Source organism: Globicephala melas, chromosome 16 (assembly GCF_963455315.2).
Source record: "Globicephala melas chromosome 16, mGloMel1.2, whole genome shotgun sequence".
Classification (NCBI taxonomy): Eukaryota; Metazoa; Chordata; class Mammalia; order Artiodactyla; family Delphinidae; genus Globicephala; species Globicephala melas.
In genome coordinates this window covers 31,351,321-31,377,336 of record NC_083329.1, presented here as the reverse complement: position 1 = coordinate 31,377,336, position 26,016 = coordinate 31,351,321, and the positions used below count along the sequence as shown (strand labels likewise).

The 26,016-nt window shown below is 36.6% G+C and overlaps 1 protein-coding gene across 1 annotated transcript in view; it reads left to right on the top strand.

Moving 5' to 3' along the window:
- CC2D2B (coiled-coil and C2 domain containing 2B) overlaps positions 1-26,016 on the top strand; it is a 97,687-nt gene that overhangs the window by 29,251 nt on the left and 42,420 nt on the right. The window contains exons 12-19 of the mRNA XM_030865177.3: positions 4,280-4,420; positions 9,200-9,305; positions 9,501-9,619; positions 12,184-12,361; positions 15,021-15,171; positions 16,322-16,469; positions 20,589-20,727; positions 21,870-22,073. Of these exons, the coding sequence (XP_030721037.2) occupies positions 4,280-4,420; positions 9,200-9,305; positions 9,501-9,619; positions 12,184-12,361; positions 15,021-15,171; positions 16,322-16,469; positions 20,589-20,727; positions 21,870-22,073 (1,186 nt within the window). The remainder of the gene's footprint in view (positions 1-4,279; positions 4,421-9,199; positions 9,306-9,500; positions 9,620-12,183; positions 12,362-15,020; positions 15,172-16,321; positions 16,470-20,588; positions 20,728-21,869; positions 22,074-26,016) is intronic.

Sequence of the window (26,016 nt, the reverse complement as noted above, 5' to 3'; positions counted from 1 at the left end):
CCTTCTCTCCTTCTCCCCTTTGGTAACCATAAGTTTCTTTTCTACATCTGGAGTTTGTTTCTGTTTCGTGTATAGATTCATTTGTATTATTTTTTAGATTCCACATATAAGTGATGTCATATAGTATTTGTCTTTCTCTTTTTGACTTCACTAAGTAAAATATTCTCTAGGTCCATATGTTGCTGCAGATTACACTATTCCATTCTTTTTTATGGCTGAGTAATATTCCAGTGTGTGTGTGTGTGGCTGTGTGTGTGTATTTTTTTTTTCTTAAGCCAATCATCTGTTGATGGGCCCTTGGGGTTGTTTCCATATCTTTGCTATTGTAGATAGTGCTGCTATGAACGTTGGGGGTGCATGTATCTTTTCGAATTAGAGTTTTCATTTTTTCTGCGTATATACCCAGGAGTGGGATTGCTGAAGATCCTTAGTCTTTAGGCAATTATAGAAATGGTTCCAACCTTTTGTAAAAACTCATTTTTGTGTAAGAATATTTCATAGAGGTGTCACATGAAAGTAGTTTTACAGTCTATTTTAAAAAAATACATGTTGATTAAAAACTACTATGAGCTTATTAATACCTTTCAATTGACTTGGATTATATTTATCTCAAGTGTTTGTATATGTTTGAGAATTAGTCCACATACACATATGTGCAGGATATATTATTAATTCCATCTAAAAACAATACTCAGATAGTATATAGAGTTAAGGACCCCTGTAAAAAAACGTGATCTACAAGTTGGGAATCATTGGCTGATAGACTTGTTGGGAAGAGAAGTTAGGAAAGAATAAAATAACTGGAAAAATAATTTCAGGACAACACATGATTATGTGTCAAGGGATCTTCAAAAGCAAGAAGGCTCTCTGGGAGCCTTTTTTTGGGTAGAAAGTTAAACTGTGCACAAAGATATGACAACTGTGAGAGTGATTTGATAGTTAAAGAATTTCCCTGACTCTGCCCATTGACCTGAAATGGCTCTACAAGCTCTTAACCACTAGAGGCAAGTTGTTTTAAATAATTGGTTTCCTAGAATAACCTAGTTAAATGCAAACAATATTACTTGAGGAAGTTGACATATGTCTTGTACAAGTACTGGCACATAGTGAACTCTCAATAAATGTTAGTTGAATGAATGAGTGAATGAACAGAAACCTTCAGTATTTACAAAACAAACTAGTGTTATTTATAAAATTAACTACAACTTAAGGCAAAGAACAGTCATGGCATAAGGAACACAGAGCAAGTAAGGAAGGATTGAGGAGCAAAGAGAGTGGTAAATACGTGGGTAAGTCTCAATGAACAATCATGTAGTGATATAATGATGTCTTACAGTGTATAAAAATATATAGAGAGTTAAAATATAAAACTTTTAGGGCTTCCCTGGTGGCGCAGTGGTTGGGAGTCTGCCTGCCGATGCAGGGGACACGGGTTTGTGCCCCGGTCTGGGAAGATCCCACGTGCTGCGAAGTGGCTGGGCCCGTGAGCCATGGCCGCTGAGCCTGCACGTCCGGAGCCTGTGCTCTGTAACGGGAGAGGCCACGACAGTGAGAGACCCGCGTACCGCAAAAATAAAATAAAATAAAATAAAACTTTTAGAATGGAGTAAAGAATGGAGAAGCATAAATGTAATTAAAGATACTTGCATTGACTAGGAGGAGAAAAAGGTAAAGCTTAATATTAGACTTTGATAAATCAAGAACTTAGATTTTAACTTATGACCTCTAAAGAGAATTTAAAAATATGTCTTCCAAATCAATTGAAGAGGAAAATAGTATAATAAGAAAATACTCAAACTATCCAAAAGAAGGCAAAAAAAAAAAAAGAGAGAGAGAGAAGAGGGACTGTAGAGACTGATGAGACAAGGGGAAAGCGTAAAAGAAAATGGTGGAGTTAAACCTAAATATATCTAAGTGAGTTAAGTGATCCATTTTTATCTAGACTGGATTAAAATAATTGGATTTTTTTTCTGGAATTTTTCTTTGTGGCACTTATGTCCGAATTTTATTTTATTTTATTTTTATTATTTTTGGCTGCATTGGGTCTTCGTTGCTGCGCACGGGCTTTCTCTAGTTGTGGCGAGCGGGGGCTACTCTTTGTTGCGGGGAGCGGGTGGCTTCTCTTGTTGCAGAGTACGGGCTCTATGTGCATGGGCTTCAATAGTTGTGGCACATGGGCTGAGTAGTGTGGCGTATAGGCTCAGTAGTTGTGATGCACAGGCTCAGTAGTTGTGGCACACGGGCTTAGTTGCTCCGTGGCATGTGGGATCTTCCTGGACCAGGGCTCGAACCCATGTCCCCTGCATTGGCAGTCGGATTCTTAACCACTGCTCCACAAGGGAAGCTCAATAATTGGATTTTTAAAAATCCAGTTATATTTTATTTATGAGAGACTTATCTAGAACATAGGGATATAGAAAGTTAGAGAACAAAATAATGGAAAAAAATGCCACATAAACACTAACAAAAGAAAGCTGGCATAGCTAAGTTAGTATAAGATAAAATAGATCTTTAAGGCAAAAAGCTTTACTAGAGCTAGAGGGCCACATCAGAGTATATGGTTTAATTCACACGTGTGCATACACACACACACACACACATATACATATATGCATATCATAATATGGCTTCAAAATATATAAAGCAAAATTTGACAGAAATATAAGGAAAAATAGAAATTCACAAATGTATTGGGCAATTTTAACACATTCCTCTCAGTAATTGATGGAATAAATAAACCAAAAATTCTCATTAAGGATATAGAAGATTTGAACAACATGCTTAATAGACTTGACTTGGTGTATTTGTAGAATATTGTACCTAACAACTGCAAAATACCACTGTCTTCAAGAACACATGGAACATTTACAAAAATTGACGTTATGTTATCTCAACAAATCTCGGAGTCTCAATATATTCAAAGGATTTAAATCATTTAGTGCAGAAACCCAACATAAAAATGCAAAAAATATTGCTAGGAAATCTCCGTATGTATGGAAATTAAGAAATACAGGTCTAAATAATTTGTTAACCAGAGAAGACATCATATTGATCATTGGAAAATGTTTTGAATTTACTGATAAAAAACTAATATGTATCAAAATTTGTGAGATACAGCTAAAATAATTCTCAGGAAAATTTGACTATTTAAATACATATATTAGAGAAAAAGAAAGGTTGAAAATTAATGAGCTAAGCATCTTTCTTAGAAAGCTAGGGAAAAGGATAGAAGGAATGAAATAAAGAGAACAGAAATTAATAAGAAAGCTAGGATAGAATCAACAAATCCAGATGTTTGATAAAAAATTGATAAACTTGGGACTTCAGTTTATGAGGTTATATTATCCTTGAAATTAAAACCTAACAACAGCACAAAAAATACTGCAACCCAATTTCATTCACGAAATATGCTAAACAGAATTTTATCAAATAATATAGCTAAACTGTGGTCATTCCAGGAATGCAAGGATGATTTAATATCAGAAAATCAATCAGCATAATTTGCCATACTATAGTGAGTTTGCAAAGTCAGGAAACCAGTAATAGTATATTACTTCAGCATCCAAATAATCTGCTCACTACCCGTCAGGCAAAGTACCTCTAAATTTGAAGCAATGGTTCTAATTGTTAATCTGAAAAAATGTATAAGAAATATACTACAGAATGTCCAGAAAATCTGGAAATACATGGATGTTAGCAGAGCACTTTTGAGTAGTGAAAAATCTTTAAGAGGTATGAATCTCTAAATGGAATTTCATTCTCTACATCAAGATGTGGGTAAAATGAAAAAAAAGGAAGGGTGGGGGGCCCCAGAAGAGTTAGTACAATACATTCTTCCAGGCCATTTGTAATGACTTGTACTGTAGTTCTAATCCACTAACATATTTTTAAAATTTTATTTGTTTTTGGCTGCATTGGGTCTTCGTTGCTGCGCGCAGGCTTTCTCTAGTGTGGCGAGCGGGGGCTACTCTTCATTGCAGTGTGTGGACTTATTGCGGTGGCTTCTCTTGTTGCAGAGCACGGGCTCTAGGCATGCAGACTTCAGTAGTTGTAGCACGCGGGCTCAGTAGTTGTGGCTTGCGAGTGCTAGAGCACAGGCTCAGTAATTGCGGTGCATGGGCTCAGTAGTTGTGGCTCATGGGCTTAGTTGCTTCGTGATATATGGTATCTCCCCAGACCAGGGCTCAAACCCATGTCCCCTGCATTAGCAGGCAGATTCTTACCTACTGCACCACCAGGGAAGCCCCACTAACATATTTTTAATCTAACATTATTGTAGGAATACAAAACAACTCTATGACTTAGAAAAGGAAAAGGACTTCTCCCTACTACAGAGTATATTATGGACTTGGAAACAGATGAAATCCCTTCGACAACGCCAAGGGTTTACAAGCACCTCGATAAAGTTGCAGTTTCAGAGGTGAGTGGCTGCTCTATTTGTCCTTATAGGTCTCCTGAGGAGCTGCCCACGAATAACTGGGAATTCAAAGTAACTTGGAAAAGAAAATCCAGAAGCTAGTCAACTATTTGACATAGTCAACAAAGAACTTGTATCTTGAATGTGTAAACAACACTTACAACTTAATAAGACAACTCAATTTAAAAATGGGCGAAAGATTTGAACAGACACTTCATTAAAGAAGGTATATGGATGGCAAATGAACACAGGAAACAATGCTCAACATTATGTTATATCAGTAGGGAAATGTAAACTAAAACCGCAATGCGATACACTACACACCTATTAGAATGGCTAAAATCCAAAAAAAAAAAAAAAGAGAGAAGAAAGAAAGAAAAGAAAAAGGCAATAACAAATGCTGGCAAAGCAACAGGAACTCTCACTGATGGCTGGTGGAAATGCAGAGTGGCGCAGCTACTTTGGAAACAGTTTGGCACTTTTTGATAAAGTTAAACATAGACCCAGCAGTCATACTTCTAGATGGAACATGTAAGTCACAAAAACATACCTAGTGGAGGAGATAGTTACAAATTAAAAACTTTGCTTGCAAATCGCTTCTTAAGCTGTTTGTGAACCCACAGGGAAATAACTGGTTCTCTCCCACAAGCCGTTGTCCTGGGTCTTTTGTTTTTCAAAACTATAAAAGATTAGTATAATTTCAGGCAATTAAGAAAGATGTTTAGCTTTGTTGATTTTTTTTCCTGCTGTAGTAGTTTTTAACAAAAGTGCTTCTGACAGTTTCTAAACCTAACCCAGCATGGACTTTGTTTATCTTAGGCTCCTGAATTCATGTAAACTTGCTGACTTGCCTCTCATATTTTAAACCGGTCTAATACACTCTTGCATTATGAACCCCTCTTCAGAAAAGGAGAGTCACAGATGCAATAAGCTTGTTCAGAACAGTAGCTCTGGACCAATATTCCTGCTCACCACCTACTCTTATTCTACTAAACTCCAATCCCACTTGAGGCCCTTTGCATTTGTTCCTTCTGACATTTACCATTCAACTTTCCCCGTGGACTTTGGCTTGGGTTTGCCTCTCCAGACTGCTCCTGTAGACTTCTGAACTAAACCCCACAGTGTCAGTGATGAGTTTGGCCGCACAGGACTAGCTAGCCCCAGCTACACTAAAATGGGGCATTTCACTTGATCAAAGTATCATTCTTTTTTTTTTTTTAACATCTTTATTGGAGTATAATTGCTTTACAATGTTGTGTTAGTTTCTGCTGTATAACAAAGTGAATCAGCTATATGCATACATATATCCCCATATCTCCTCCCTCTTGCGTCTCCCTCCCTCCCACCCTCCTTATGCCACCCCTCTAGGTGGTCGCAAAGCACCACCCTGTGCTATGCAGCTGCTTCCCACTAGCTATCTGTTTTACATTTGGTAGTGTATATATGTCAATGTTACTCTCTCACTTCGTCCCAGCTTCCCCTTCCCCCTCCCCATATCCTCAAGTCCATTCTCTACGTCTGCATCTTTATTCCTGTCCTGCCCCTAGGTTCTTGAGAACCATTTTTTTTTTAGATTCCATATATATGTGTTAGCATACGGTATTTGTTTTTCTCTTTCTGACTTACTTCACTCTGTATGACAGACTCTAGGTCCATCCACCTCACTACAAAGAGCAAAGTATCATTCTGATCAACTAGAAAAGCTGATGTTTGAAGGTGCTCCTGGGAACTCTGTTTCCAGGCTAGGTGTATCACCAGCAACCTCACCACAGGCCTTCACCTTGTGAACCCTAATTGAATAAGCTTGTAGCCAGGCCTATGTGAAAGACAGTACTTATGACAGGAAGACCTGGGACCTAGACACTAAGCTCAGCTTATCTTTTCTTCATATATTTGGTTTTGGGGATATTGAATTTGATAAGCTTTTGAGACATCCCCAAATAAAGCAGCTGAATGGGCAGCTGGATGTATGGTTTGTACTAGAAAGAAAAATGCTGAATTTTTATGGCAGAGTAATAGTAATTGAAGCCATGCATGTGCATGAGTCTGCTTAGGAAGAGGGTAGAGAATGAGATGAAAAGAGGGCCGAGAGCTAAATCTTGAGAAACTGCCTTGAATGGCTTGATAGAGGAGGAGAAACCAGAGGAGGGACAGAGAAACACCAGTTAGAGTGTTTTGCCACAGAGGCAAAGAAAGGGGAATATTTTAAATAGGAGGGAGGGTTAATAGTATTTAATGCTTCTGAAGTATCAGTTAAGTCTAGGACTAAAAATGTTCATTGGATTTCCTCACATGGAGGTTACTGATTGAGAAATTAGAGCAGGTTTGATGAAGTGATGGTGGCAGAATAAAATAGCAGGAAATTGAGGATCTAGTCCTGTCTTCTCATTCAGGCAATACATTTTCCTTGTCTCACGTTACCAACACTACATTAAACTTAGAGAAACTGCCTGGGTAAGTAGCCACAGACCTTGTTGTAATTTGGCTACTGAACCCAAACCACAGCACTGGTAAGTAGCACGGTGAACCCAGATTCCTGTATATTGTCTTCACCTGTGTTCTCTGTTAGGCTCCTACTTACCTGGAAGGGATCCAGATAACTGTCAAAGGGGCTTTTAAAAGATATAGAAAGAGCAATCTATTCAAGCAGGAAAATCCATGTCATTTCCCAGAGCTACTGAATAGAAAGGAGGAAGCTATGGAACCAAGAGCACTGTCTCGGTGATCTCCTCAAAAAGAGACTGCCTGTTAAAACACCTATTGTCTAAGTACTGTACATTGCCTAAGTTACTCTCCACTGGAATCACCTGGGAGAGATCTAAAAACCACTGTTATGATTTAGTTGGTATGAAGTATGGTCTGGGCATCAGGAACTTTAAAAATATCCCCAGGTGAGTTTAATATGTGACAAAGTTTGTGAGCCATTGGATTAAACAATAAGTTAAATGACTTTCATATTGATTACCCTGAATCAGAGGAAAACAATAATAATATTTGTTGAGTGTTTGTTATACTCCAAGCACTGGACTGAGCACTTTACATGAATGAGTGCATTTAATTCTCATAACAACCCAATTTTCAGATGAGAAAAGTAAGGCATAGAGTACTTAAGTAACTTGCCCAAATTCCATAGTGTCAGTAATGGGTCTGGGCTTCAACACAGGTGGTCTGGTCTCTAGCCCATATAGGTAGTATCTACACTAGGTTCCCTATATTTTACTGCAAAAGGCAAAAAGCATATGATATTTTACAATGATAATGAGATATACTTCACATAACCATACAGTTCATCCATTTCAAGTGTACAGTTCAATGGTTTTTAGTATGTTCACAGCACTGTGCAAGCATCACCACAATTATCATTTTATAACATTTTAGGCACCCCCCCACCCCCCGTAGAACTATCTTCCTATTAGCAGTCACTCCTCACGTGTGTAGATATAGTTTTTGTTTTTCTTGGGTATATACCTAGGAATGGAATTGCCGGGTCATATGGTAACTCAGTGCTTAACATTTTGAGGAACTGCCAGACTTTTCCAAAGCAATTGCACCATTTTCTGTTCCCAACAGAGTATATAATACTTATCAAAGAATCTCCTTTTTAAAAGATTAAAAATAAAAAACTGAACTTTGAACTGAAAAGAATAAAAAGTCAACTCCCAGACCAATTATTTTCTGAAAGGGTTCCAGAGAACTGGGGTTTTGCTGGACTAATAGAAGAGGAATAATAGTAATACCTACTTCATAGGGTTGCTGTGAGAATTAAATGAGTTAATATGTATAAAGTACTTAGAATATTGCCTGCCATGTGCTTAGTAAGTACAATGTAAAAGTTAGCTGCTGCTACTACTAGTAGTAGTACTGGTGGTAGTAGTAGTAGTGGTGGTAGTAGTAGTAGTTGTTAGTGGTAGTGGTGGTGGTACTAGTTGTAGTAGTGGTAGTAGTAGTAGTTGTCGTCATTGTTGTTGGTGGTACTAGTTGTAGTAGTGATAGTAGTAGTAGTAGTTGTCGTTGTTAGTGGTGGTGGTGGTGGTGGTAGTTGTAGTAGTAATAGTAGTAGTAGTTGTCGTTGTTAGTGGTGGTGGTACTAGTTGTAGTAGTGATAGTAGTAGTAGTAGTAGTTGTTATTGTTGTTAGTGGTGGTGGTGGTGGTAGTAGTTGTAGTAGTGGTAGTAGTAATGTCATGAACTGCTTACTGTTTATGCATAAACCCCAAGGAGTATAACTGAGATTTACCACTTAATATTCCTATAGTGTCCTGCCCTTACACATGCTCATGTTCTCACAGCTTAAAAAATATGAGAGGGACTTCCCTGGCAGTCCAGGGGTTAAGACTCCATGCTTCTACTACAGGGGGCATGGGTTCAATCCCTGGTCGGGGAACTAAGATCCTGCATGCCATGTGGCGCGGCCAAAAAGTTTTTAAAAAATATGGGAGGAAGCAAAATGAGAGGAAACATGGCATGTGCCCTTAAATTTGTGTCTTCCATCCCCCTTGGTTACTCATTCTCACCAGAGAGGTTTCTTGATGTCCTTAGAAAAGGCTGAAGACACTAAGTAGGGAGAAATCTGTGAAAACTAAGAACAAGTTTATGAAATTTTATGTATATACATATATATGTGTGTGTATCATATTGATAATTTTCTTGGGATGTAAAATTATTTTATGTAAGAAATTGTGGGGTGTGTGTGTGTGTGTGTGTGTGTGTGTGTTGGCAAGATCTCTAACAACTCTCAAATCCATTATTCCTGCTTTAAATAATTCTATTTATTATTAATTAGGATGAAAATGAATAAATGTGATGAACAAAAACAAGAATTGTCAAAAATATATGAGACTCAGAAGAAAACTGAAGGAAAAGCATTTAAGAATGGGGAGAAACAGGAGGTATTTATATTGCAAAATAACATTCAACTCATCTTAACTAGTTATAATATTTGTTTGGTAGAATAGGAAATCTTGGTATTTGTAACAGTTACCCAAGAAAATGACAAATATAAGAAATAAAGTTTAATTTTAAGAATAATTGTCCTAAGCAATGAACTTACATTATAAATTATATATTTATTTTTCTGTTTCTAGAACTTCTCATATTTAGCTTCAGAATTTGAAGAAACAGATATTGAAAGACTAAATCCAATTACCTTGATGCCACAAATTTCTTTCACAGCAGAATTAACAAACTTATCTAGATGTTCACTGTAAGCATTTTTAAAGGATTATTTCTTCATTATATATTGTCTAGTAATTGTATTGTTTTTTTAATAACGTTAGATTTCTTGAGTGAGTACCATATACCAGGCACTTAGCATGCTGAGTTTAAAAAATATATTTGCACATTTAATTGCCACTATAGCTCTATGGTATTATCTTCATCTTAGAGATGGGGGTCACACTTCTAATTAATGACTGAGGTGGGACATAACCCAGTTTAGTTTGATGGTTATTTTTTGTTTTACTATGGTAGTAATTTTTGTTCAGGTATAGATAGGTGGAATATAAAGCCACTGTGAAAAATAAGGTTATATGGTCACCCTTGCTTGTTGAAGGACCTCCTGGATTTCATAGAAAGTGTTTGGTGTAGAAAGGGCCCTCTGGACAATTTTCTACTTTGACAATGCAAGCTTCTTTCCTTCTCAGTTGTGACGTCTTCCTTGAGCTTTAAGGTTTTCTCCCTACTCCTAGGACATCCATGCATAAACCGATGTCATGTCGATCGCCATTTCTCCCATCTCTAAGCCTTTGGATCTCATCTCCCTTAAAGAGGATGTAGCAACTTAGAGCACTGAACTAGGTACAACTTTCCAACATCTCTGTCCCGTGGAAAACTTGGTACAGATTCGTCTCTGAGTACTGTGAATGTGCATCATTTAGCATGGTGTTGGAAGGTAGTGTGTGCCCAGTAAATACCCATCTTCATTAAATGAATGAATAGGTGGTTAAACTTTTAAATGAACATAAAGAGTAGCAAACACAAAGGCACAATTATCATTACCTTCTTTCTGACTAGAGAAGTGCATCAGTGAAGCAATGTTTTATTTGTTCTACACCTACTTCCAAAAAGGGCCCAAGATGATTTATTATGTAAGACACCCATGCAAAAGGACCATCTAAATGAGGACAAGAGAACAGCCATAAAATGGAAGTTGGAAGTAAAAAGGAGAAAGAAGAGGAGGAAGATATTTGTGCTGGAAAGCCTAGGCTAAAACTTAGTGGAGGTCAAGGCAAAAGGCAATATAATGCTTTATATCTTTTCAAAGCTATTGTTGTGTCATTGCTGTCATTATCCATTTAAAATGTCCAGTTGAATAAGAATTGATTCTTTAGAAAACAATAATATAGGGCTTCCCTGGTGGCGCAGTGGTTGAGAGTCCGGCTGCCGATGCAGGGGACACGGGTTCGTGCCCCGGTCCGGGAAGATCCCACATGCCGCGGAGCGGCTGTGCCCGTGAGCCATGGCCGCTGAGCCTGCGCGTCTGGAGCCTGTTGCTCGGCAACGGGAGAGGCCACAACAGTGAGAGGCCCGCGTACCGCAAAACAACAACAACAACAACAACAAAAGAAAACAATAATATACTGATGTCAAGGATAGAGGTGAAAGGAGTACAGGGATTAAAGAAAAATTAAAAAGAGTTTACAGGTGAAGAAAAAGGCAAGATTTCATGAGGATAAATATAACCCCGAATTAACAAATTTTCATAAGCTCATTATTTAAACTACTTTCAGAGGACTTATTTTATGAAACTATTTCTTTAAAGGTAATTGGGAGGAAGGTCAAAAAAGGCCTACAGGGAGACAGGAAGAATAATTAATCTTTTGTCCCATAACCCTCTGAGAAGATTACAGAGAAGATGAGCAGATATGGGGGCAGGGAGATACTGGCCCATAGGATGATTAGGATGGAGAACAGAAGGGGATTTTATTTTTCAACCTATGGCTTATCTTCCAACTAGTCTTCTACCTTCTGAAAAGCAGGATTAAGTCTTAAATATCATTAGGTCAGTTGCCTTGCAGCTGAGAAGATATTCAGTAAATGTTGGTTGAGTGAACAAAAATGAATGGATGGATTGAAGACTCTCTTTGTAGTCTCATATCATTGAATGGATCAATTTCTTCCCCAAAAAGTGTTTTCATTAGAGCCCCAGGAAAGTAACCTCTCTGGCTTGCCTGTCTGATCTTTGGGTTCAGAGAAACAATGTCCTGGGGCAAAAACGGTATACAACCTAAAGCCTAAAGAGAGTCACAAAGACCTTTAAGAGGACACAGCAAGCCTGTTGACTTAGAGCCACTTCCTTGAGGTTATTGAAGACATGGGGGTGTGTGTGTGTGTGTGTGTGTGTGTGTGTGTGTGTGTGTGTGTGTGTGTGTGTGTGTGTGTGTGTCTTTTAAAAGTTAGAAAATATTTTTGAATTCTCAATTCAAGCTCCGCCACCCCCATTCCTAAGTCTCTCAGCTTTCTCCTCTCATGAGACATAATGGGTAAGTGCTATAATCTCTTTAAGTTATAATTTAGTAAAATAGCTGAATGATTTATGGTACCTTAATTTTAGTTCTTTTTGTATTTTTGAGTAAATGTCTTTTTAAAAAAACACTTGAGGGGTAGGAAAGGCTTTTATCCACATATAGGCAAATGTTATTGGGCTCAAATATTATTTGTCCTCTAAAATGATCATATTTTAACATGTTGAGGTACATTTTGAAAAGAATAATATTTTATATCTGGTTTGCTTTTCAAGGGTCCAATAAAGGTTTATTTAATTTTTAGGCAAGAACAAAAGAGGAGAGCCAAAATTCAGAAGCTTAAATATTTTATTAAAATATTATACAACAATAAACAAGTTTCTTGCACTTCAGTATCTCCCCTACAGTTTGATTTTAAAGTCATGTTTCAACAAATTTTCAATATTCAGTTAATATATTGGCCTGAAACAATTTGCTTGGAGGTATGCTGTTGTCATTTAATTTTGTATCTTATTTTATGACATACATAATTTTAAATTTCTTGTTAGCTACTGTTATATGTGATAAGTAAGTTCTTTTATATTGAGATGACTGATCTATATGGATAGACATTTATAAATAATATATTTATAATTCATCAATAGTCTTTTATTAATAGCTGTAAGTACAAAATTATTTGATTTGTAGTTGTTCTAAATATGTCTATCCTGCTGAAATTCTTGCCAACCCTAGATGTGCAGCATTATTATTCATTTGTTAGTGAGGTGGAAGAGGGTTGTTTAAACTATGAGTAGTATAGCTATTGTAAGTGTTGAATGATTTCTCCAAATTGCCCCAACCTTAACTTGGTGATATCAGTCTCGATATATTTGTTCATCTTTTAAAAAAATTTTGGATCCCTTTAAGAATCTGATGAAAGAACACACATACAGCAGACCCCTGATTCCTGCCCAAACACCCCACCATAAGAATCCCTTCACTAAAAGAAGAAGAGAATAGGACGATGGAGAAAAATTAGAGACAGTAAAGGAGTTTAGACAAGAAGTCTTGCTGGTTAATATAAGGGTTAAACTTGTACCTAGAGCTGAAAGAAAAGTTAGGAGGGAATAAAGATTTGTTAACTAATGAGAACCGGCTGTATAGCACAGAGAACTCCACTTCACTGTACAGTAGAAACTAACACAACGTTGTAAAACAACTATACCCCAACAAAAAAATAAAAATAAATAAAAGTAAAAATAAAAAGATTTGTGTATGTGAGTGTGGGGTGGAGTTTGAGGTGTGGGGAGAAGATTATTATTACAAATCTAAATCAAAGTTATTTTTCAATGCCTAAAATAATTTTGTGCTATCCCTGATCAAAAGCTGTATTCATTTTGTTCATCTGAGCTGTCAAGTTACTATCATCTTAAAATGTACCTCTGTTGAAATTTTTATTTAAAAAATATATTGACTACACTTTCCTACTATTGTACCTAAAATAAATTGTGATATAATAATCCAACCACTTGAAGTTTAAAATCTGCCCCCTCCCAAAATAGATAAGTGTGTATTTTGAATCCCTCATCATCCCATGAATTAGCACATGATCTTAACAAAACAAGAGGCAGGGAAAGAAAGGAATCTATCTAGGGATAAGTTGTACCATTAGCAGTTGAAAACTTGCTAAATAAATCTATATGCCCTAGACTAACATTCTAACCTACATTTATAATTTTCTTCCTACTTTTCTTCTTCACTCTTTCTTCACTTCAGCCAAACTGAACTGCTTGTTTTTTCCATACATTCTTGCAACTTCCTACTTAGAGTTTTGAATATTCTACTTTCTCCACTTATAATGCCTATTTTCATTCTTCACACTCCATCTCAGCCACACAGTGGTGTTGATAGCTTCCATTAGGAGACAAGTCTGTCTCTGGGGAGATTCCAGGTAGAATTCGCTACCTTTACATTTGCTACCATCCAGGATCTGGCCTCCAGCTCTGCAGTCTCAGAAACTGGATTTAACAGTTCCATGAGAATGCATCTACATACCCTAAATAAATTTACAAGGACGATGTGTAAAATCAGATTACGAATTCAATATCTGAATATATTTATCAGTTCGTTGTCTCTTTTTAGTCAATTTACTAATTTACAGTAAGAAAATTTTTTCACAGACCTAAATACTTTAAGTCCATTAGCTATAACCCCTACAAACATTTCTGTATTAGGGAGGCCTTTGTCAAAGGGACCAATGTGTTGGGTTAAATTCACTCTTACAGGGACAGTATTTAGATGACCAGAAAAAATTTGCCTCTTTGTCTTTCCTTTTCCCCTGCTTTCTTGGTTAATCAACTATCCTTTTGATTGGTACATTCTTTTTTATCTTTCACGGGGCATTTACCATCCCCCACTGTCCATTTCCTTCTTCTTAGAACACATATCACTGTTTCCCCAAACACTGATAACACAGTATAAGTCAAAATAAGATTTTTCTGTTGAAAAAACTTTAGGTTTGTAGTTATGGCAGTGATGGAACTATAGTAGAAAGCACAGCATACAGAATCAGAAGACCTGGGTTAGTACCCAGTGGACATCTATGGAACAGTCTACCCAGCACCTCCCTGACTCATTCTGGGACTTTTCCTCCCTTCCCTGCCCCATAGCTTGTTTAACCTGTCCTTGGATTCCATGAGCCAGCACATCTCCCCTTTTCTTAAGCACTTCACCTGGGTTTCTATCACTTTTAATAAAAATTAATATAGTTTCATATAGAGACTCCATTTCTTCATTTACAAAGTGGGAAGAATAATACCTATTTCCTATAATTTTTATCAGGTTTAAATGAGATAAAGAATTTTAAAAGTGCTACACAAAAGTGAGTTATTCGGGTATTGTGTTATAGGTAATATATTCACGGAACTGTATTTGTAATCCTTTTATTCAATTGATTTTCTTTGAAACCAGTAAAAGGCATTATACTTTTAAACACCTAGGATTACCTACTTTTCTCACAATCATGTGGATCAAATGCTATAGAGCAATACCTATTTTACATTCTAGTATTTTTAAAAGAATTATGTTAATGATGATCTTTATTTTAGTTCTTTTTCTATTTTGTACTTTCAGTGATTTATCAACCATTTCTTTTATATTTAGGTTTATGAAATAAGTAAAAGGACAAGCTTATTGGCAAAACTACATTTACCCTTGCCTAAAAACACAGAGCTAAAAAGCAAAACTGTTTTGGAATATGTAGAATTTAGCTCTGATCAGCTGGTCATACCTGCATATGGAGAAGTAGGAAGCAGTAAGTTTATTAGAAATGTTTCTTCCCTCCTATTTTCTTCATGAGTTCCATATCCTAAATGACCCTGGGTCATTTATATGAATAAAGAATCCTATATTTACAGTATTAGGTTAAAAATGAATTAAGTTCTTCTTCCAGACATTAAACTAATTTTTAAAACTTTGACTTGAATCAGATCTTTGGGATATCTAAAATTCGGGATTAGCCCCTTTGCTTTTCCCGGGACATCTGAGACAAGGGCGCTATGCTCTCTGGAACGTGAGCTCCACTCCTGAATGGGTAGGCTGCTCTGCCTCTGCCTATCCTTTAGTAAATCTTAAAGATGCTCCAGGACAGGTTGATTCATCTTTGAACTGAATAGGGGAGGGAGGAAGAGAAAGAGAGAGAAAGGAAGTGGTAAAGGAGAGAGGAAAGAAGAAGTGATGTTTTTGTTTATTGTTGTTCAATTGATTTTACTCCTCCTGCAATTAAATTTAAGTTAGCATGTCTGCCAGAATGCTGTCATTTCTCTTCTCCCCCAGCTCCCTTCTCTTTCACCTTCCTAGGGGTTTTGCAGTTGCTGCATCCAGCTGGTAAAAAGAAAGGGAGTATGAATGAGTGAGCAAGGAGGAGAGAGAAGAAAACGAATAGGCAAAGGAACCAGGGGAGAACAGAAAATGAGGGAGGAATGTAGTCTGCTTAGACAGAGTCCAGATGAAGCAGAAAATAGGGTTGTGGAGACCCAGCAGAAAAGACTTAAGAGTGAAAATTTTAGGGAGCACTAGGAACTTGGCAGAAGTTTCAAGGAGTATCGTTAAGCTCTCTGAAGACAGAAAGAAGATGAGGAGAGGGGGAACGCTCAAGAATGTAGGAAAGGAGACACACAGTAGCTCTTTTTCTGCTGCCAATATTTTTTTCTTGCTGGCAGCCACTCCCAGAAAGAATGGGTTAAAAACTTCTGTGTCCAGATAAATATGTTCCTCTCTCTTTTGTAGTCTGTTTGAAGCAGTCTACCTTGAGGGATCTTAGATGTGAGGTGAGGGAGAGCTCTAAGATTAGAGCCTATGGTCAACATAAACTTTGTGTTCCTGAGGTTCCACAAGTAAAAGTCTGGGAAAAAAACTGTAATGTGCTCAAATATTCATTTGTTTTTAATGCCTTTTATAAATAGATGTGCCCTTTCTTCTTGAGGGAAACGGAACTGAAGAACTTTGTCTTTTGACTTCAGGAAAACTAAGCTATTCTCTATCATGGGCCTTAGATGAAAATGGTGTTCCTCTGACACCTATGTCACAGTCATTAAGATCTGCTTACTGCAGGTAATAAATGTTTATGCTTGAAAAATAATGCCAGTACTCAGCAAAGCATCTCACAAGACCTACAAAAGGGAAAACTCTAGGAACAGTTTAGTTTACTTGGATGTTGCTTTATTTTTTATTTGTATTTATAAATATGTAAAATATTTATATATTTTATTTATAATCACTCTACTAAGACAATAAGTATCTTTGTATGTAAGAGAATGTATCTCTTCAATGCTTAGGATTAGAGCCACATGGATGATGAGAGAGGCAGTTCCACAGTCCTTAAACTGTAGGCAAAGGCCAAGACTCCAAAGGATTTTACTTCTGGGACCTTTATATCTCCCAGTCGTTCTGGATTATGAAAGAATCATTTTTTGCATTATCAATTTGCTGGAAGAAATTGCTGGACATAGAAATTTCATCTATATCCCAGGACTTCCTAGAGGAATTGGGATTAACTGCTAGACCACATCCACAAACAGGATTACTAGAAGTAAAGTAAAATTCTATAAAAACGATGATAATGCTGGCTTACCTATTGTGCTATGTTTGAGTAAGACGGTGTATATAAAGGACCAAAAGATTCCATCATTTAAAAATCAGTGAATGATGATAACAAGAAGATAGCCTTTCCCCTCCCCATCTAAACACATATTTTTTAAAAAACCATGGCTATATCCAACTATATGACATTATGGGAAAGGCAGAACTATGGAGACAGTAAAAAATGTGAGTGGTTGCCAGGGGTTAGGAAAAGAGAGGGATGAACAGGCAGAGCACACAGGATTTTTAGGGCAGTGAAACTACTCTGTATGATACTATAATTGTGGATACATGTCATTACATATTTGCCAAAATCCATATAATGTAAGACACCAAGAGTAAACCCTAATGTAAATCATGGACTTTGAGTGATAATGATGGGTCAACATAGGTTCATGGATTATAACAAGTGCAATTCTTTTATTGCAACAAACATAATAAATTATAACCCTGGTGCAGGATGTTGATAGTGAGGTAGGCTGTGCAGGGTGTTTTAGGAGAAAAATGGACAATTAATAAGGGTAATTCATTTTGGAACTAGTGAATAAGCTTTTAATACGCTGAACCATTATTTTCTTGTGTTTCTTAGTATTTCCCTGGCACAGTCCCCACTGCAGCTATTTTTAATCTTTGCCTCATCATACTATTTTTTGCCTTTTTCTTGGAGTCAGGTGTTTGTTCTCCTCACTCTAAAGCTAGCTTTTATCCAAGTAATTTGGAACTTTCCTTCGTCTCCATTAGGATTCTGCTGACATATTTATATCCTTTTCTTATCTTTTCTTCAACTTTTCCATTTCCTACGCTATAAGTCTTTTGTATCCAAGAAGCTTTCTGTGCTTTGAAACAAAGAAAAATCCAAGCGTTTGATTAAACCCTGAAAACTCTTTCTGGTTGTTTTTCTCGCCCAAGTCCTCATATGGGTGGTCTACTGGTCTGCATACATTGCCTCTACTTTTAATTCACACATTTCGTCCTTAACCCAACTCAGTTATTCCTGAAGGCTACCAGGGACCTTCTGGACATATTCATTGGCCTGTCCTCCTCGTTTTTCTTCTTGAAGTCTCTTGTCTCATGGCTTCTGTGATGCTGCACTTAACAGTTCCTGTTAGTTGGGAACTCAAGTTTCTAAAAGATTGAGAGTAATTCTGCAAGATTGGAACAGATGACAGGTTTCAACAGGGAATGAATTGCAGGAGAGGTTTTCAAAGTTCAAAGTACTTTCTAAAGTGAACTAGAAGTAAAACTTTACAGTTGGGGCCTCTAAGATCAGAGAAGGAAGTTACAGAACTCTCCTCCTCTACAGTTGTGGGAGCCCAAGGACTGGTGAGGAGCAGTGGTTCTAGGAACGGGATGGGTGCTCCAAAAGGCAAGATTGACTTGTGAGAGTCAGAGCATGGAGCCAAAGGAGAGCACAAAGAAAGTATGTTCATTCACTGTTTCACTCACTCATTCATTCATTTATTCATCAACTACTGACAGAGCCAGAGACAAAGAAGTGAACGAAAAGAAGATCTTAGAATGCTTCAGTATAACATTAGGCACACCTCTCCAATCCCATGTTGTCTAGAGTTTTTGTTTAATACATTTTTAAAACATAAAACAGTTTTTCTCACACTCACTAGTTAATTATTTTCTGATGTGGTTAATTGACTTTTATGTTTGCCTTCATTTCTTACCTCCCACGACTTTCATTCTGGATTTACTTGCTGAAAGTTGCTCCTTTAATGATTCAGTTTTCATGGCTAGCAAGCTTGTTTAGTCTTTGTAGATCTGAAAATGTATTTATATTTTCCTCCTTCTTTAATAATTGTTTAGATGGGCATAAAATTTGAGGCTGATATTTACTTTCCCTATTTGAAGCTATAGTTACATTATCTTCTGGGATTTATCATAGCTGTTTAAAAGTCTGCCATCAGTCTAAACATTAGTATTTTGTAGACTGTCTTTTCTCCCTGGTAACTTTAAAATTTTTTGCTTAATTCATAGAGACAAAGCCAGGGGCTGAGGGGAGGGAGGAATGGAGAGTTATTGTTTAACGGTACAGAATTTCTGTTTGGAATGATGAAAAATTCTGGAAGTACATAGTTATGGTGGTTGTACAACTGTGGGTATACTTAATATCACTGAATTATATTACTTGCTTAGCATTTGGTTGTGAAGGAGGGGGTGCAGATGACTGAGGAATTTCGCCATAGCCCACAGCTAAACACCTGTAGGGCCAGCTGGGGGAATCAATATAGCAAGGGCAGGAAATGTTCTGTGGTCTTTATTACTTCCCCTGAGGCAGAAATCTGGAGACTACCTTGAAATACAATTACAACCTAAATTTTTTAGGCTATAATGGGATAAGTTTCTCTCCCTAATCTATTCTTTGACATTTAAACTGTACCTCAGCCTTTGTTCTCTAGGGGACCTGGGCTAAGAATCTTCCCATGAGAAGGAAAATTTGTTACATGATGGTGTTAAGGGTGTCAGGCCCTAGATATCTCTTATGACAAAGACCTTAAAACAGTTTAAATATGAGAGCAGACATAGGAATTAAAGAAAGGAAGAATACTCAAACTTTATCTGTTTGTAATTTTGCTTAACATCCTATCATACCATACATTGGCTTTGTTAGCAATAGCTTCCAAAGATTCATCGTAAAAATATGAATAGATACTGATGGAAAGTAGACAGTGTAAAATGTATGTCCATGTTTGGGTTGACATTATTGAATCTGAGTCAGAACTGTATTTCTGGAATCCTAGTTTATGGACTGGAATTTTTCTTGAGTACTTTACAGAAAGGATCTTAGAAATCTTCTAGTCCAAATTGCTCTAATTCTACATGATGAAACAAATTATCTGTGAAGAGAGAGATTAAATAACTGGGATAATTGATGGCTGAAAATAAACCCTTACTGTTTAGGGTTGAATTCCTTCTTCACTTAGCCTATAGTTGAGGTCACTAAGGATGCATTATGAGTCTAGCCCATCTTTTATAGCTCTCTTAACCTCTGAAGATGGCCTCATATGACCAAAGATATTCTTCTGGCCCTTACTTCCCAGTTAATTGTATTACATACTCTATATTATGTTTCAACTGTAAAGATATAGCCTAAAGATTCTTTTTATATTGTGGACTTTAGATAGCAAAGATGAATATTTACAGACTTTACCCTTAAGAAGCTTACTTGTCTCTTAAGGGAGGGGTAGACATTTATCAAAAAGCTATGATACACAGCTAGGTGGTTTGTGACCACCTAGAGGGGTGGGATAGGGAGGGTGGGAGGCAGGGAGATGCAAGAGGGAAGAGATATGGCAACATATGTATATGTATAACTGATTCACTTTGTTATAAAGCAGAAACTAACACACCATTGTAAAGCAATTATACTCCAATAAAGATGTTAAAAAAAAAAAAAGCTATGATATAGTTAGAAAGTGAGAAGAACCAGGAAAGATATCACATCTAAACCTTCTATTTTATCCTTAAACACAGGATAAGCTTTATCTTTAAATACCTGGAATGGGTAGGTTTTACCCCATATAACAGATTTATCACCTGCATATTATATAGAAGTTCACAAAATATTTTCCTTTATGTTAGTGTGTTTAGGGATGTAGATGCAAGAGGTGTTCCTGGAATTCCATGGCTAATTAATGCACAAAAGCTTTTTGAATGGGCAAATGAGGTCAGAATTGACCCAAATAATCCAGAATATTCTGATTTAATGGAATTTATTATGGTAAGTTATAGCAAATATCTGTACTGTAAATATATTTTATTTCTTAAGCTCTACACTCATACTCCTCCACAGTTTGCAGTGTATTTTTCTAGGCATTAGGAGGCATTAAAAGTAAATCTGAGGACAGATAGAGTTTTCAGACAGTTTATAGTATTGTAAGGCAGTTAGAAATTCAGCAACTGAAATAATTACTACCTTAGGCCTGATGACTGGTACTCTGCCACTATTTAGCAGCCCTTGCCTGGTGCATCTTGCATCCAGGCTGACATCTATTGTACATCTACTGAATGCCCGCCATATTATTAAATGCTGAGGATTTTAAAGATGATTTATAGACACACTCCTTCCCTCAAAGACTCTATTATCTATTCACTTCTACTCCTCCTTACAGCCAACTGAACTGCTGTGTGTGCTCCAACAGGCTTTCTTCATACCTTTATTCATGTCGTTCCCTCTGTTTAGAAGCGCACCTATAGCAGCTGTCTTACCCACCCTGCAAGTCTGGGTAAATCCTTCCTTGGCAACCTCAGTTAGATATGGGCTTTTCTTCCCTTGCCGTCCTGTTAACTTTTTTTCTTTTTATAAACTCTTATGGCTCTAATACCATTCTGCCTTTTACCTTAGTTATTTGTTCATGTGCTTTATCTTTCCTTGTGGAACTACAACTAGTAAATCTTTGTCTCTCTTATGGCAGCTAGCACTTTTCCTTGCATGTACCATGTACTCACATTTACATTTATTGAATAAAGCAGTGCATGCATAGATTATTGCAATTAAGTTTCTTCAGATCAGAGCTTCTCAACTGATGTGCTGAATTGATTACATGTGTATGGAAATATTGAGCCTCTGTCGACTCATAGGGCAACCAGACACAAAAACTCTCATCTTTTAACCCGCTGTGCAGTACACATGTTTTCATTTTCTGTATAAATCATGACCAGGAAAAGGCTGAGAAACTGTATATGCCGGATTCCGCATTTTTTTTTTTTCAGATTTTCTGTACAGATTCAGTTGCTCCATTTCCTATTTCTATTGCAACTCTCATATCTCACAGTTAGGGGGAAAAACTGTTTTGAAATAATTCTTGAATTTCAAAAAATTAATATTTTAAGTAAAGACTTTACATTATTTGTGTTTTATAGTACATGAAACATAAAGAACAGGATATTCCAAAGTATTTTCGTCTCAAACAGTTGCAAGATGAATTTAACTTTGTTTCTGAAGAGGAAATGAAAAAGAGTAAACGTTTCCAGCTATTGCAGCTTAGAAATGCAGGTCAATTAGATGTTTTCCTTCTGCCGCAAATGCCTCTCTATGACAGAGAGATTCCAGATTTACTCTTCCAGGTACTTGGTTTCTATTTGAATATAGTTTATTCTATGATAAGTTAACGTTTTGCTGCTTTAAATCTATCTTAATTTTTTTTTAAACTGATAATCTGTAGACAACAATTTTCCCCTCTTAAAATTTTTTTAATTGAAGTATAGTTGATGAACAATATTTATATAAGTTTTACAGGTGTACAATATAGTGATTCACAACTTTTAAAGGTTATACTCCATTTATAGTTATTTATAAAATATTGGCTATATTCCCTGTGTTGTACAACATATCCTTGTAGCTTATTTTATATATGATGGTTTGTACCTCTTAATCTTCTACCCCTGTATTGCCCTTGCCCACTTCCCTCTCCCCACTTGTAACCACTAGTTTGTTCTTTATATCTGTGAGTCTCTTTTTTGTTGTTGTTATATTCAGTTGTTTGAAACAATATGTTTTGTTGGACATATTAGGCAACATGTTGGACATAGATAGGCAACAGTCATGTCCATGTTGATAATACTTTCTCTTTCACAATTAAGTCGAGCTTGTTACATGGGAATTTTTCTTTCTTGATTTTTTTGGGATCCCCTTTTCTTTAGGCATTAAAAATGTATAGCTCTCCCAAATTTCAGAAAGTCCTTAGCTTAATTTTGCAACTTAATTGTCCCAACAACCTATTTCACAGCCAGACTCTTTTAAGTATATTATAAATTTATGTAAATATTGTGGGTTTTATTGTAAAATATATCACCAATTTAATAGCAACTTTGGGGGATAATGGAGAGAGACACTACCACATTAAACTTACACTTGATTATAAAGCACATCTCAATTTCAGAAACTTTAAAATGTGGGGAAAAAAGAAAGAAAGAAAAGTTCATCTTATGCTGTGTAGTGATGGCGCGCTGGAGCCTGCTGGCACCAGCTGGTAAGAGCCTGTTGTGTGCATCTCTTCCCCGCTCCTCCTTCAGTGATTTCATGTTGGTTGCTTTAAATGTATTGCTGGGAGAATGTCTACACCATAAATCAACAAATGCTGCAAATTGGGGCTTCCCCTCCCACTCCCAGAGAACTGGCTGTTAAACATTTACCAGCACTCCACTAGGCTTAAAAGAATGGAATTATAAGAGCTAATTCCTGTAGAAAAAAACAATTGTACTAATCCTAACACTTGTGCTTGCAAAGAGATGGTTCAAGAAGGAAGAAACCAATGTTCCATCTCTGAAGAAAATGCCTGTGTAGTAGAATTACCACTGTAGGGTGATGTCAGCCAACTTAAAGATAGCAGATGCTGATGAAGGATATTGAGGTTTATACATCTTATGAGTCAGAAAGAGTGAATGCCTTATACTAAAATTGGTTATAACAGGTTTATTAACTTTGGTGAATTATTATCAATTGATAAAAAACGGATAAACTTTTTGATATTTGATTTCATTCGATTCTGGACTGAAGGGAAGTAGCAGCAAGCCACTTAATATTAAAAATAGTAAAAGTTACTTATAAAAAGGTTTATGTTTTTTCTTGTTGTTGCCACTCAGCCATCCTTTAGCTGTTATACCCTAATATAGAGGAGACACAAACAAAACTATACAGGACTCATTACATTTAAAACTCAAGTAATAGTGGGAAGACGCTCATGGCTGAACCAAGTGGATTGTCTGAGAATCTCTTTTGGTGTGGCTCAGAGGTGAAAGAGGAAATGCAAGTCAATGATTTTTCAATGATAATATCATGGCACCACCAGTTAGCACATATGACTATAATAGTCATAGGATTTGCAGATTATTCATTATTTTCACAAACATGGGTGAGTAGAAATATATGTATTCACAAACAGACCAATTGATATTTGGCTTTGGAAAGCATTGCTCAACTTTTAATTGTGATTCATCTGTTTTGAGACCTTAGGAATTTCAGTTAGTAAACTGCAGTGGGAAGCCCTTGGCTTAGAATGGCTGAAAAGTTATTCAGTTTCCTCCTGCTTCTCTCAATGATTGAATTCCATTCTACAGTTCTGTAAACTACTGTGGGCAAAGCACAGTGCTCAGCATAATTGAGGATATAACTTCATAAAAAAGGAAGAATTTCTGCTTCTGAAACTAGGGGCTTTGCTGACTTTCCTTATCTTATACAAAGTATTGAGAGAACACAAAAAGAGGGAAAGCAACCCAACTCATTTTCTGAGGTTGATGACCTTCATGCCAAAATTGGGCAAAGAAAGCAAAACATGATCATTTTAGGTCAATTTCACTTATGAGCATAGATGTGAAATTACTAATAAAATTTTAACAAATCAAAAAGCAATATATTATGTATAAATATATAATTATACACCATAATCTAGTAGGGTTTATTTCCAGATAACAGAGCTAAGCTAATCTAATCAAGGAATCTATTAATATAATTTACCACATTAACAGAGTTAAGGAAGGAAAAAATATGCCCCTTTTAAATGCCCAAGGGACTTCCCCGGTGGTCCAATGGTTAAGATTTCGCCTTCCAATGCAGGGGGTGTGGCTTCCATCCCTGGTCGGGGAGCTAAGATCCCACATGCCTGGAGACATCTTCAGCCTGTCCCCCTCCTCCTCCTCTTCCCTCCCTCTTACTCCCCCCTCTCCTCCCCCTTGTCCTCCTCCTCTAATTTGTTTACAAGAAGTATGAGGAATAAAGGAACAAGTTAAATGACACCACACAGAAACAATCAGACAAATTTGGAATGTGGGCCAACTGGCTAGCAAGTACAACTGTTTCTCTCTGTTGCATTTTGATCTCTTTAAAAAGTCATCATTTTTAGACCTAAATAGACATTTATTCAAAGACATACAGATGGCCAACAGGCACATGAAAAGATGCTCAATATTGCTAATTATTAGAAAAACGCAAATCAGAACTACAGTGAGGCACCTCCTCACACTAGTCAGAATGGGCATCATCAAAAAGTCTACAAATTAAATAAATGCTGGAGAGGGTGTGGAGAAAAGGGAACCCTCCTACACTGTTGGTGGGAATGTAAATTGGTGTAGTCACTATGGAGAACAGTATGGAGGTTCTTTAAAAACTAAAAATAAAGTTACCATGTGATCCAGCAATCTCACTCCTGGGCATACATCCAGAGAAAACTCTAATTCGAAAAGATACATGCACCCCAATGTTCATAGCAGCACCATTTACAATAGCCAAGACATGGAAGCAGCTTGAGTGTACATTGAGAGATGAATGGATAAAAAAGATGTGGTATATGTATACAATGGAATATTACTCAGCCATAAAAAGAATGAAATAATGCCATTTACAGCAACATGGTTGGACCTAGAGATTATTATACTAAGTGAAGTAAGTCAGAAAGAGAAAAACAAATACCATATGATATCACCTTCAATTTAGGAAATGCATTACAAAGTCTTAAAAAGAGAGCTGTGCAATTATGTGCTCATACACATACGTCCCTTGATGGTATTAGGTTTGCTAGGAATTTCCAGGCTGGAATCAGTAGCAATTTTCTAGAATTTTGTAAAGCCATCATTTGGCTGTCTCATGTAAAGCTTGTTCTCAATAAAATAAGACGAAAGAAAAAAATATCATATGATACCACTTATATGTGGAATGTAAAAAAATGATACAAATGAACTTATTTAGAAAACAGAAACAGACTCATAGACATAGAAAACAAATTTATGATTACCAAAAGGGAAAGGGGGTGGGGGAGGGATAAATTAGGAGTTTGGGCTTAGCAGATACAAACTACTATATATAGAATAAATAAACAACAAGGGTGTACTCTATAGCACAGTGAACTTTATCCATATCTTTCTTGTAATAACCTATAATGGGAAAAAAATCTGAAAAGTATATATTATATATATGGAGATATACAATATATATATAGTGAAAAAACAGCAATTGGTGAAAAAACAGCAATTGGTGAAATTTAGATATTGGACTATTATGTAATATTGATAATTG